The sequence below is a fragment of the Aphelocoma coerulescens genome, chromosome 3 (genome assembly GCF_041296385.1).
Source record: "Aphelocoma coerulescens isolate FSJ_1873_10779 chromosome 3, UR_Acoe_1.0, whole genome shotgun sequence".
In the NCBI taxonomy this organism is placed as follows: domain Eukaryota; kingdom Metazoa; phylum Chordata; class Aves; order Passeriformes; family Corvidae; genus Aphelocoma; species Aphelocoma coerulescens.
This window is the reverse complement of record NC_091016.1, coordinates 101,372,418-101,387,240: the sequence shown is the minus strand read 5'-3', so window position 1 is coordinate 101,387,240 and position 14,823 is coordinate 101,372,418. Positions and strand designations below refer to the sequence as shown.

The window sequence follows — 14,823 nt, the reverse complement described above, 5'->3', positions numbered from 1 at the left end:
GGTCTGAAGAGGGACTGACTGAAGAAGCTGGAAGAGTGCAGAAGGTTGCACCATGAGGGTTGTGGTCCTTGAGGTCATCCATCTACACCTTCCGCAGTCCCACAGGCTTGAACAAGCTGTGTATCAAGGAGGGTTGAAATGCTACTAAACCAGAATGGCAGCGAGGCAATCTGCAAGAGGAGCTGATACCTTTTATTAGTTCCATGAAACAGTGGGGGGGAATATGACTGTTAAATAAAAAGGAACAAAGACAAGCCCCCCCTTCCTGGGGCCTGCAAGAGGAGCTAAAGCGAGACCTGTTGTGGTAGAACATTCACGTCTCTGTTGCCACAGGGATGGAGAACTGGACCCATTGCCAGAGGAAGGGCCAGCAGGGGTGTTTAAACCCAGTCACCGTAGTGGGTACAGGTTAAAAAACATGTCGTTGTTGCAGTAGTTGAGACACACTTGGTGGCCTCCCCCGCCTCTGTCTCCTTCGCTTCCCCTTGGAGGCACCGAGAGCTGTCGGTGGGGTTGTGCCTCGCTCGCCATGGGGCAGGGGCTGCCCTGAGGTGCGGGGTAGGGCGGCAGGGAGAGGCAGCTGCCACTGTAGGTCAGTGGGGATTTTTCCCCACAGGATCCATCTCCCAAAGGGCCCATGTTAGACCTGAAGGGGTTGTGGCCACCCTTTGTTATGGGCAGGATGTGCTGGGTGCTGAGGTGGGCGCACTGCTGAGGGGAAGGGCCTGTGCAGGGCACAGCAGGGACACTGCACAGCCTCTCGGCTCTGGGGGTCCTCCCGAGGGAAAGGCTTCGGCTCCAGGTTGGTGCCTCTCCGGAGGCCCCATCCTCCCTGGCTGTCCTTGGGTATGGCAGACGCCCAGAGCAGCTGCTCAGTGCTGGCTCCTGGAAGCTTTTGCTTAAATGTCCCGTGAAATTAGCAGGTGACATGTGAGCATCCAGCTTGGAAAGAACCAAAGGCAAAGCCTCCTGTGTCGGCACTGCACCTGTCAGAGACTTGGGAAAGCAAGGCATGGGTTAGTAAAACAAGGTGTGATGTAGCACCTCTTCTCTGTGAGATGCTTACAAAGGCACTCAACTAATGTGATGGTTGGACTTGATGATCTTAGACTCCTCTTCCAACCTTGACCATTCTGTGGTTCTAGGAACACAGGTAACAAAGCAGATGGCATAGCAGAACCTCCCCCACCATAGAGGGGGTGCCCATGGGCTGTAGGGGCAAACTAAACAAGGCTCCCAGCTCATGGCTCTGCATTTGTTTCACCAGTTTTTGCCCAAAGCCTGTTTTACACTGAAAGAATTGTTTAGACCTTGCATTGACAGCCCTTGGGATCCACTGCCAACATATACTGAAGAAGGACCTAAAAATGAAATTATGCCAATACATTAGACACCACAGAATTTATTTTTTTTCTATGGAGTTTGGAAAAGCTAAGTATGATTTTTTAAACTGATTGTTTTGAAGTGATCTTTTCACTACAATAATATTCTGCTTCAGCTTTTCTAGAGTCTATTTCTAACTAATAAATTTTCCTTTCTTTACATTTTTTACCCCAGACACAGAAATTTCATTCAGAGAGGGATCAGCACACAAGAATTATTCTTCTGGGTCTTTTGTTCTGGATATTTCACAACTTCTTTAATTGCCCCAATTATTGGATTATAATTATGGAAACATGAATTCCTTTCAGAACATTCATTTCTGATGAGCACCTGCAGGTCTCTCTTCTTTATAATTCTGTGTTTTCATCCATTTAATTATAGTGATTTTGCAGACTGCTGGAGCAGCAAACCTCCTTTCAGCTGTTCTCTGCTCACTATGAGAAAAAATTCCAGCAGTCTGGTGTAGGACCCAGCCCACCTTCAGCTACAGACCCGATGATGCTATAGAGAGAACTTCCTATATATCACTTGCTCTATTTTGGGCTCATACCTTTTTCTAAAGTTCTCCTCCCTCATCTTTCATGAGCACATTAAAACTGAATCTTTTCAGAATATATTTTTGCAGATTCAGCGACACAGGTTCTGTGTGACAAACCAGACTCCTGAGTTAGTTGTATCATAGCTAGTTTTGGCAAAACGCAAATATGATGCGTAATTCCCAAGGAAAACCGGCTGGAGAGCCATGAACTGGAAAGCCAGCTGTGGGTAAATGGTCTGACTGTACAGAGTCAGAACAGCCAAATTGCAGGCTCTACTATTAGACATTTGTGACATCTTTAGTCTGTTTCTACTCCCACACAACTGAAAGTGAAAGCCTCAGGAAGATGTTTTAGGAAGGGAAAGATGAAGGCATGTCTACAGGGGACTTGACCTAAGCAAGCAGGCTGACCAGGAGGCTGAGTTATACAAGAAACAAAGAAGCCAGTGGCTCAGTAATATTTCCTAGGTGAAAACTATTTCAGCGTTCATGGAGACAGAACTAAATGAGTTATAGGAAAAGCATTGTTGCTATATTTGTTAGACATTTAAACAGCTCAGCTATTTTTTGTTACGTTTTTGTTCCCATGCACTTGTGTCAAGATATTCTGGTTTTTAGTGTCCTCCTGAGTATTTCCAGTAGAAATAGCTGCAGCTTCTAAATTCACATTCTATTCAAATGGCTTTAACTTCCTGTGCACTTCCTATCTACTTTTTGGGTTCCCAGACCCCCTTGCTTCTCCATGTCATCCATTTAAGAAATCTGTCCCCACCCAGACCAATTATCCCTTCTGTCTGTGGCTGAAGGGGTGTGGATTACTGTCCCTAATACCGGGATGGTGGAATGCACCATATCAAAAGTCAAACTGCATGTGAATACTGGTGATGACAATTGAGTGTAACACAGCCTTTGCCAGTAAGGCCACTGGAGGCAGCCTCACCACTCAGCCTGATTTCCCCATCAGGCCTGCAGCAGTCCCAGGGATCTCTGGAGATGCTTTCACAAGTGTTTCCACACCCATCAGAGCTGATGTTTTAACATCAATGCTTCAAAAAGTCCTTCAAAGCACTCTTCTGCCTTCAAAGCCCTGCTGGACACCCAGGGAGCAAAGAGGGCAAACCAGGTATGGGTGATGCACCTTCCCCTTCTTAACCGTGGCAAAATGGAAGGGGAATAAACAGGGGCGGAGGATGCCTTCGTTTTTCTCGGTGGTGCCAAGAAATAGGACAAGAGGCAATGGGCAGAAACTGATGCACAGGAAGTTCCACATGCATGGTGATGAAACTTAGCCTGCCCTGCAGCCCTGCTTTGTTTACCAGCGTAGATGTAATCTCCTGCTGCCACCAGGCACAAATTTGCTCTGGAGAGGGGGTGCTGTGGATGACAGTGCTAAGGACAGCAGGATGCTCAGGACAGCCCTGGTCCTTCTTGTCTTGATCATGAGCATACAGAACGTGGAGATGTAAAGCCTGCTCCCATCCAGACCCAAAGCCCAGATAGCCTCCACCATGCCTTGAACCACATATTGTTTGACCAAAATTTCATTGACCAATAGCAAGGGTTACCTCAATCTCCTGGATTCTTTTTAATCTTAGAGAAGATGGAGAGAAAGCTGTCTTTGCTTTTTGGATTGATCTTCTTGCTTCTGCTTCTAGTTTTGTTTCTGGACGTGGGTGGTCATGAGCTCCTTTGGACTTCAGAAAGAATTATGATGTGTTAAAGGTAGAAGAAACCTTGTTAATAATCTTAAGGGAGCAGAATTTATAGCACAGGCCAAACCCCACACATTATTACCTAATTTAATGCTTTGTATTTAACAGGATTTAGTTACTGTGAACTCAAATAATGAACATATCCCAGATGACGTGGGATGGGGTAGGAACTCTCTGAAATCATAAAATCAGGGCCCCACATTTATTTGGAGAAGATGGTCCCCACAATAGAGCCCCAGCTGAAGCTATGAGGTCTTCTGCAGTTTGGCTACAGTGTCCCTGAAGTCACTTTCATTCTTCTCAGGGTTTAGATGTTTATCAGAACATTAATTTCCATTAGCTTCCACAGAGAATTAATTTTATTTAGCCTGCACGTAAGTAAAAGACTGGAAAGCAGGAAAGTGGTTATGTTACTAAACTAGGACTACAGCTTCCAGAAACAGTGCCCATTATTTAAACACTTGCATACACTGTGTTCCAGATTAAGTTACATATAATACACAGATGGCATTTTCCATAGACAGCCCCTATGGAGGAGAGGACATAACGTGGTATTTCTGACTTCTGAGGATTTGTTGGTTCCTATGTACCTGAGGCAAAATGCTTCAAAATCAACAGGTTTCACAGAAGCCTAAATAAAAAATATACTATGCTGTAAAATCACAGTAGCATAGGCTAACTGAGGCTGGAAGGGCCTTCTAGCTCAGCCTTCTGCTCAGGAAAGACTACCTTCAGAGTTAGATCAGGTTGCTAGGACCTTATGAAAATTTTTCTCCTTACAGTCATTTGACCTTGCCATATTCAATAACTCCTATTTGTTGGAAGAAAAAATTTGCTGAATAAAACTTAAAATATCCGTCTTTAAGATTAACTTGCATAACATTAGGTAATTTTATACCAACCTGGAAAAATATGAACTGGCCTTCATGCCTCCAGAAGTTGGTAACTGGGTAACCACCATGGCCTCGGCAGGAAAGGAGTCGCAGCGGTCCATTGCAGTTTGGACAGCATCTCCCTGGAGCAAAGATAGAGGGAAACATTTTCTGAGCAGCACTGATTAGATGAATCCCATGTGATACAATGGTTCATTGGTGGCAGATTGCCACTTCTGGTTTGGTGCTCAGAAATTACACTGAGCGAAACTTCATGCAGAAAACTTCCAAACATAAGCAAGTTCAATATAAACAAACTAATCATTGCCTTTATTCCGTCCATTATGAAATATAACTTTAAAAAATTATTTCTATTACAATGTTATTACAATTTTATCATTTATTATAATGGTCAGTTTTAGATTTTCTCTTGTCAGTGTTTGGAATGTCATATGTATACTCATCTTGACTTTTCTAGAGAACGTTGTTCTGGCCTCAGTGAGCGCTTGAGTAATACCTTTCTTTAGCCAGAATGTACATCAGATCCAGAAATCAGTATGTGCTAGCTCTACTGAGCAAGCACAATTGCTTGGAATGGTCTTGTTAAAAATGTGCCTGCAGCTCATGTTCTCTATTTGCATTGTCTTGCTCCAGTGACGTGACTAGAGGCAGATTTCCAGTCATCACAGTTTATGAGCAACTTCTTTCCTGCAAGACTTGCCTCCTGAGTTACTCTTGGGCCAGTGCAATATGAACGCTCAGGTGGGCAGAAACAGCAGGGCAGGAAGCTGCCTGCACTGCACAGCTTTCTCAGTACCCTCACTCATGGGCCCGAGAAGGCTGAGAACCCATCCCTAACCAGCAGAAACAGAGATGAAAAGATGATTAGGAAAAAAAAGAAAATAAACAAGCAGATGGCTGCATCCCAGCAGTAAGAAGTGTAAAATGCATTGTTCCAAATCAAGAGTTGCTTTGGAGTATAAGGAATGGCAGAAGGAAGGCTGGATAATCCAAAGGGTATCCTATACTTTGATTTCTGCTCTGTTGTGTTCACTTATGAACTGCCATATGATGAACTGCCATGTCTGTACTCACGCTGTTGTTTTTGCCTGGCTTTATCACATATGGCTGGTCTTAGGTAGATCTTCCTCCCGTCCAAGGTCGAGCAGTCGTTACCACAAACCACTACCCCAAGGCAGGACTTTTTTAAGATGCGAGAGTTGTGGTTGTTGGTGTTTCTCATTGCCCAGCTGCTGTGGTGCCTCTGAGCATTTTTATCCTCTGAGCTATAGATATGTTTTACATAGGAATCTGGCCATTCTTGAAACCAGTCTGTCTGGCTTACATGCTGTGGAAAGAACAAAGCAAGCCACATTTTAGGCTGGGGAAGAGAAGAGCTTGTCCAGGAGCTGAGCAGAGCTGGACCTCTGCTGGGTGTCCTCTAGCCTAGCTGACTCCAGGTGATGCTGGTTGTCAGGAGGGAGCAGTAGAGATAAGGCAGGGAAAACCCAGATCTCTGTGGCTCCCCATGAACACCAGAGCATCAAGAAGGCCTGGCCATGAGCTTGTTCTCACTCATCCAACCAAACAAACAAAAAGAATAAAAACCACCAAAAAACTCCCCCTAACAAGCACTAAACCTCAAGGACAGCACAGTAAGGAGCAATAAAAATAAAACTTGGAAAAAAACCCCAAAGGCCCAAGCACACATCACATCAGTACCTCAGCGTACATCAGTGGGTACAATCAATACAGTAAAATGTAGTAAGCTGTAAAGCATCTACCACACCCTATGATGGTTTTGAGGGAAAAGTTCTTGTAAGGCATACAGAAGCTCAGTAGAAATTTCCTTTAAATTGCTAATCCCAGGATGGAGAGCCATGACAGCACATCAACCAAGAAGAGAAAAACTCCCATGCCCCCCTGGTAGCCACTGGATAGTGTAGGGAAGGGTGTCAATGAAGCCTCCAAAATGAAATGCAGGTGAAGGGGACCTTGGGGTGAAGGGCAGGGAAGGGGACATCCTGGAACACAGAGGCTTTGGGCAAACAGCACTGTCACAGTAGGGAAGAGGCTGGGATCCAGTAATAAGGCAGGGTTGGGAGGTGAAAGGCAGAGCTGGATGCTGAAGGACTGCAGCAGGAGGAATCTGGCAGAACTATGCAGAGGTGAGGGACAGGGAGGTGACATTGGTGTGCGGGGTGTGTGGGCTTTCAGTGGACAGCATGGTTGAAACTTCTAGCTAAGAGAACTAGAAAAGCACAGAGGGAAGGGAAGATCACTGTTGTGCCTCTCAGCAAATCTGCAAACATGAAGTGAGGGAAATTTCCCTAGGTGCTCGTGAAAAGACTTGCCTCCATGTGGGAAGACAGCCCTGGAGCTGGAGCCCAATCTGCAGCAAGACTGAGCACCCACAGTTGCAAGGCAGTTGTGGGTGCTGCGCTCCCCTCTCATAAAGCACCACCCAGGGCAAAAAGCAATTCCTGGACAGCTCTAATTAAGTGCCTGTCACAGCAGGAGGCACCTTTTTTCCCTCTGCTTTCTCTGCACCTAATCCACCAGTGAAAACAATGCTTCTGAAATGTCAATATTTTCTCAACATTTTCTAGCAAAACACTCCCCCATAACTTGAGGTGACAAAGAGAATAAAGGCAAGGAGGCGCAGATGACTGAGAAAGCATTTAAGATCAGTGGTGGAGATGACTGGTCAGAACTAAAAGAATTTCTAAGATCCAGATACATACCTGGGGAAGTTTGATGTCATTGATATCCCAACTCGTCATTTCTCCATGTCGGGAAGCAGAGTCCTCCTGCTCCATAACAGATTCATCTGCACCTTTCAGCATTTTTGAATTCCTTCCCAAAGTTAGGAAGAAAGTCGCTCCTGGCTGCTTTTGAAGTTGCCTGGCTGTCAGCAGTCTGAAGCAGTTTACAACCAGGAAGCTGTTTCCTGAAGCTAAATGATAGAGAGGCTGCTTATTAAAGATAAAAATCAGTGTTCTTCTGCCAGAAAAACTTGTTCCATTAAAAGTTTTGCAAGCCAGCAAGGCAGTGGAAAATATAGCTTAGAGATAGCCTGTGATGTTACAGAGACATCTCTAACAGCAAGCAAATCGTGCTTGTGGCATCTGATTTGCTTTGCTCAATCTCCTCTCATACCAAGTTTATAGCCATGTAACTCTGCTCACAGGCTCTTTGTACATCTGATGCAACTCTGGCTCTATATTCCCAGAGCCAAAATGATTGAACAGCTCAGCAGCTGTTAAGGGGTCTTTGAGTTGCTGCTTACCCACTAGATATCTCTTGCTCTGCATGTAACAAAGGTGAGCAAAAGAGGGGTCTGCTCCATCACTTCAGAAGAAACGGTGCTCAGCCATTTCAAACATTGCTGGTATCTCTGAGAGCTTACCAGGTGCACCAGGGCAGTATAGAAAAGGAGGTTGGGCTATCTGCATTTTCCTGTCTCAATGGCAGGCTGAAGAAAAAAGACCCACCAAGGTACGTTTGTTAAAACCAATGGGTTTCCCCTGAAATCTTTTAAAGCATGTGGCTGCCCTACTCTGAATTTCAGTACCAGCCAAGCTTAATAAAATATTGTGTTGGTTTTGTCTGGGGTAGAGTTCATTTTCTTCACAGTGGCTGGTATGGGGCTGTTCTGGATTTATTCCAAACACAGGGTTGATAATATAGAGATTTTTTTGGGGTTGATCCTCAGTGAACCCATGCATGAAAAACTTTGTTCCCTTTGCTAAGGACAGAAAAGGTGAATCAGTTTTCTCTTCCAGGAAACCAGGAAGGTTTCAATGTTTTCAGGAAGGGCACTGTAGTTATGCCAGTTAAGGATTTATTAAAGACTACTGGGTTGTGAGAGAAGTAAAATCTACCTGATACTCTATTTCATAGACTTTCGAAAGCATAATATATTTCATTGTTATTTCTGGCTCTGTGTATATGTATGGCTCTTGTAAAGTGATTTAGCCTCCATGTCCTTAGTTTACTTATTTATAAAATACCTCTGATCTTAAATTCTCATGTTATATTTTCACCTCTAAAGGAAGAGTTTGTGGCTATTTGCAGAGCACTTGAGACATTTGGCTGCGTGGTGCTCTGGCTGCATAGCCAGAGCCCCACTGCCCCATGTTGTGACTCAGACTGTGAGGGAGAAAGAAGCAAAACATCCTCCATGGCAAAAGACCCCGACAGAGGGGTGCCTGGAAGTCAGCACCAGGGCTTTCAGGAATCTGAACTGAGGGCAGACTGTACTGGGAGGGCAACCAACAGGTTCAAATGAGATGTTGGACCAGAGAAGAAGGGAACACAATAAATCAGAAATAGAAACATCTGTAAGAAACGTCAGGTCTTCATGTATTTTCCTACTGTGCTACAATGAAAATGGAGATAGTAACGTCAGGACAAACGGAATACGAGCTGCATTAGAAAACTGAGCTGAATTTGCTAAACAAAACACCCTTGACTACTGTGTGCTCTAAAACATGAGGTTTGTCACACAATTCAAAATCATGGCCTCATTGCTTTTAAAATTTCTTTTATAAATCAGATGTCTTGGCAATTGATTTTTAATTTTCTTCATTAGAGAAAATGGAGTATTTTTCTTTATACTATATTAATAGAGCTAAAACAATAATTAAATAATAATGTAAAGATTAACAAAAGACACAGATAATTTCATAATAATACACGCAAAAAATGAAGTTTGAGAGAATCACACACAACTACTTGTAGGCAAAGCTTTGTACTACTTATTTCTCTATACTCTTGTGCTACAAGGGTGTTGCTGTGATATGTCATGAAAGTTGAACACTAGGCAAGACAAAATAAAAAACGTAGGAAAGAAATATTTCAAGATCTGCTATTTAATTCTTATTTCTATATAACATCTGACATATGTTACAATACATTTAGAAAGAGTTATTAAACCATATATTTTATGACTTAACTAGCAAGGATTTGGAAGATTTCTTCAATTTTCCGTACAAGTACTTGGTGTTAAACACTTAGGAAAAGATTATGGATTTTTAAAATATATTATGTATATTACCAATTTACGTGAGCCTATAGGTTAAATTAATTCAATTTCATCTGTGAGATTTATTTGGGAGGACAGTCTGGCAGACCATAACCACAGATATATTTTAGCAGTTCTTCAGCAGCCATCTACAACAAGAGATTGATGACTGGAAAAAGGCCTGGAGTTGTAAAAGGCATTTTGCATTCACGCTCCCTCTCTGGAGGAGGCTGAGCAAACCCTGCAGAGCCGCGCCGAGGAAAGCAGCAGTCCCTGCAGGGGTTGCCCACCACTGTCCAGCTGCCAGGCTCTGCTGCAGGGCGGTGGCTGGCAGCAGGATCACATTGGGCGTCCCCTGTCACCAGGGCAGGCTCCCTTCTTGTATTGTTTTACCAGCACACAAAGAAGGTGCTTTAGTCGGTGCTGCCATCAGTCTTCCTTTTGCTCTTTGGTGTCATCTTTCAATGACGACAACCTTTAAGTGATGTCAGGTGCAGTCAGTGGAGCTTTACATGGGCTGAGTTACCTGTCTCACCAATCTCCTATGTTGCACTATCTTCCATGGCTGCCTTTGTGCCTTGCCTCAAGTTCATGATTTTCTCTGACACTGAAAGTTTCACCTTGCTGGTGGGAGCTTTCCTGCCTCTCCTTCACTGCAGCTGTTTGCCTTTGCATGCTTCTCGTTCCACTTCTACTACCACAGAGTTTCATGGTGCTGCTCCACAGGAACCAAGGAACATGCGTGCTTATAGCAAGATGCTACTGATACTCCTCAAGGAATATTGCTCCAGATTGGCCTGACTTTTTTTTTTTTTTAAATACATTCTGTAAACTTAAAAATAACAACTTTATCATCCAGTTCAGCCTTTCTATTTGATAACCGTGGCAGTAGGATGAAGCAATATGATTATCTCCCAGATGCGGAGCATAAACTCACTGCAAATAGACAAGTCATTACAATGAGTTTCTGCCTGTGGAAAAATGTGCTGGGGATGCTGCTTATTTTCAATAAGCAATGAGACAAGCTTTTGTTCTCAGATTGTCCTGACAGATCCTCAAGTTGGCTGCCTCTATATTCAACATCATTTGAAATGCTTATGATGTCTTCACCTTTCAGTATCCAAAAGTGGAAGTTTCTCCCCTGTGGTCTGGGTCTTAGAAGGAAGATGGACATATTTTGAGATGGAAGTACTTTTAAATCCTTGGTTGGTTTTGTTTATCCTTTGTTTCTCTTTAATTATTTTCTCAAAACTTATTTTTATATCCCTTGAGATCTGAACCAGCTGATGAGCTCCTATTTTTGTTCAGTTACCGTCCTTCTGAATTCTGAACTGCTGTGGATAAGAAATCAGTTGTAGGTGGTGTAGTTCTCCCAGCTTTGCTGCTTCAGTCACATTCATTGAACAACTTTTTAAAAAATGCTTTTTAAAATAAGTTTTGTTTTCCTACCTTTTCCAAACATCCTCTTTCTAGAGCGCTGTGTCAGGTGACATAGTCTGCAGGGTTGTCCCATCGCATAACTCAGACATATCTACACCATAGATTGTACACCAGACAGATTAGCACAGAGTTCACCTCAAAGCTCAAACACTGGTTAATGTCTTGGCCTCTTTTTTCTCAGGCTACAAATATGTATCTTGCATCACTCCTGCCCTCATGGGCTGCGGCCACCACTCAGAACAGACGCTCAGGATGTCTCTGCCAGAGCGCCTGGGAGGTGCTGTGTATTCCTGCCTGTACTGCACAGACCGGGGGTGGACACACAGACCATCGAAGCACCTTACTGAAGGGATATTCAAACCCTGCTGTTGGGATGGTAATTTCTTGAACTGGTCTCACTCAACAGCCTGTAACCATCTCAGTTTTTCCTCTGTGTCAATGGAAGAGTCATTTGGCTGCAATATTCTCATTTTTCATTTTCTATTTTACTTTTCTGGCTATTTCCAGCAGAGAGATGCAGTTGTGGGCATGGTTTTTCAGAGACTCTGCCACATGAGGTTCATGTCCACACACTTGTATTGCATAGAGTAAATATTTTTGCCAGGCCTCTCAGTCCCTCTTCTTGAGAAAACTGATATTCATCCATGTCTGCATTAGCTCCCAAGCAGTGTTCTCAGCTGAGAGCCTGGTAGTTGAATGATTTACTATTGAACAGAATAGTACCAGTAATTGGTTAACTTTTTTTCCCTTTTCTCCAGGACAGTGTTTTAGTATCAAATGCTAGGAATGTGTCTTTTTCTGCCACGTTAAGAACATAGTACAAGTGAAAGTTTTGAGGCCTGAGCTCATTTTAATCATTGTTTGGAATGCTTGAGTGTATGCAAATACATATTTCACTTTATTTCTTGGTATCTCTATATTAAAGCTGTGAGCTGTAATTCTTTGCCAGTGAAGTCTAGGGTTTTTATTTACTTTATTGACGCTTTTGATTTTTTTTGTCATAACACATCAGACACTGCAAAACATGTGATGTTCTACCATCACATTAACTTCCTGGGGTAAAATTAATGGTAGTTATTCCACAGAAACAAAACCACCATGGCAATATAACAGTATTCATGTTGTGATGCTGTAAAAAACTTAGGTCTGGGTAAAATTTTCATTTAATTTGTTCATCTTTCTGACCATATAAACTATCCGTCCTGTTTTGTGGGGTTTGTTGGTTGGTTTGTTTGTTTTTGTGGCTTTTTTCACTAGGATCATAAATTCACATGCTTTAGCTGGAATCACTGGTTTCTATGGACTATCTAAAATTTTAGTTGGAATGCTTTTTGTATGTCATGTTTAAAAATTACAATCTCTTAGTGACAGTGTTATCATGCAATTTAAAAATTACTTTAGTTTATGGCCATTCTGCTTTCTTATTTCACTAGTTTTCAAAGCCTAAGGTATTCATTCCTTTTGTCTCTTGATCTGATATTCCATTTCTCATCTTGCCTTTGCATCTGGTACAAATACATTTAATTTTGCAGTTCTGCCTGGCGTGAACATCACGTGCATGCAAAATCTCATTTCATGGATTGACACTCACATATTGAATGTGGTGCTTTTCTTTTCCTTACAATTCCGTGATTTTCCCTTTTGTGATTTAAAGAATGTGTAATTGCTAAATGAGTTGTCTTTCATGTCCCTCTGCTTCAGAACAGGAATTTGGTATGTCACTATGATTGCTGTTTTCCTTGTTCCCACTCTGTTGCTGCAATACGCATTCTAATTTTTGTGTTGTTGGAAGTGACTCATTTCTGATATCTCTGACAGCACGCTCTGCTTTTCTCCATGGTCAGGTGGAGTATCCTATCTACAGAATCCATCCTCAGCTGCAGGTAATTCCAAAATAAATTCCTATCAGTTAACCATGCCCTAGCTTTGAACAGACAGTTTCTGGTATAATCAGCTGCTGTGGAGATCCTGTATGTGTTCCTCTTTCTACAGACTAGGATATCTTACAGATTCAAGTGTTCAGGCAGAACTGTAAAACTTTAACTAATTTGGTCGGCCATACTTTCAAGAATGAGAGGAACTTTTCCACAGCCTGGGCGCTGAAAGGAGCACTGTGTGGGGGAAACAGGACTTTGTTCTGGTCACTTGCTTTGCAACAGAGCATAGCTTGCTTTACTCCTGAGAAATCGTAGCTACTCTTCCTCTTGAGCTGGGCTCAGTACCCAGCAGGCTGGTGGAAATTTAAACAGTGACATAAGATCAGATCTTTTACAATTTGAGGAGTGCCAGATTACACTTGATTATCTATTTGATTCCAGGTTCTATCTGTTGATTTTAGGAAAGAAGAATCCTAGCTATAAGCCTAGGTTTGGCAGTCCGGTGTAGCATCCTGACATTGTTAGTCACACCTTGGAATTTCTCAGCACCCTCCATGCCATTGGTCTCATCTGCTGCAACCCAACAAAAGCTGCTCCAATACCCTCTACTCAAAAATTTTCTCCTTGGCCTTCATAGCAGTTCCCAGGAACTATTTCTGGAGGTCATTAGCAAAACTTGTGAAGGCCAGCTGCACTTTCGCCTTATGGAAACTGGCAACAAGCCAAATCCAGACAGATATGTCCACCCACATGGGCAGTCCCTGCCTGTACTGATCAGCTGATAATTATTGCATCTTTCTTTGTCAATATTATGGCCAGCATGCTCTTTTCTCATTTGGTGTACATCTATCACACTAGTGCACATCTAAGCTATTTCTTTCTCAAGATTGGCTTGAGAAAATCTCCCTTCTTATAAGTTTTGCCTGTCCTTGCTATTGTATCTGCTCCAGAGTTTCGTGGGCTTCCGAGCTGGTCTGACACCTACAATACCCCTGTGGGTGGGAATTCACCCCCATGTTTGCCTGTGCACCCTCCCTGTATTTCCTCCTGGTTCTATCTGTAGTAGCCACTTTGCAGACCTTGTTTCACTGGCAGCATGGATTCATCTTAGGACACCTGTAACTCCAGTAATGCAATCCAATGGCACAATGCAACACCTCGTTCTCTGAAAATACTGAGGACTCTCTACTGCAGCTAAGGTCCTCACATGCTAACAGATTAATTCCCTAGAAGTGGTGACATTGCTCCCCATGTCACATTCCTTTCCTCCCTTTCTCCGTTCACACTCACCTATCCCCCAGCTACGAGGAGAGTGCACAGTACAGTGTCTACAATACCTACAGATTTCCCACGTAGTTTTTCTGGTATAGAATAAGAGTCAGCAAAACGAGTAGCCCAGGATGCCTGGTTTGTTCTTTAGCTCTGAGGCTGACCTCCCCTCTTGCCTTGCTTGAATCATGTTTGCAGAATGACTCACTAACTTTTCAGGCACTCCTGCAACCCGATCCCCCACTTCACTGAAAGTGGGTATGCCTCCATAAAGCAAGGTAGCTGGCTAGGTACTGGAAGCTGTGCAGCTGCATTACCAGGTGGCTCTGTCAAGGATACTTAGCTCTGCTGGCTCTAGTTTTCATGTCTGGCACTGTATCATGACAGTAGAATTTCTTTCTGTCTCTGCCCAATTGGACAAATGTCAGGCCAGCCTTGCTATAAAAGCCCATCCACATGAGTGGCATGGCATTGCAGGTTGTTCTCAGACTGCTCCAAACACTGCCCTCTCAGAAGATGGACCATGCCTTTGAAACTAGACACAGTACAGTTTTCAGCATATCTAATAACATGATGCAGCAGTGTTCAGGTAATCTGATGACACACTCCAGTGATTGCCTACGGATCTGCTGTCGTGCTGTGGCACAAACGGCAGCAGGAGTCTGGTAGATACCACTGGGTTTCCTTACATCTCATGCTCCTCTCA

The 14,823-nt window shown here is 43.3% G+C and overlaps 1 protein-coding gene across 1 annotated transcript; it reads right to left on the bottom strand.

Moving 5' to 3' along the window:
- Positions 1–380: 380 nt before the first annotated feature.
- Positions 381–7,351, bottom strand: GCM1 (glial cells missing transcription factor 1). The gene is made up of 6 exons (XM_069008624.1): positions 7,250–7,351; positions 5,601–5,853; positions 4,536–4,648; positions 3,487–3,615; positions 681–996; positions 381–508 (listed from the first exon to the last, which is right to left on the bottom strand). Exons 1-6 carry the CDS (start codon positions 7,349–7,351, stop codon positions 381–383), a joined length of 1,041 nt encoding a protein of 346 aa, XP_068864725.1.
- Positions 7,352–14,823: the final 7,472 nt, after the last annotated feature.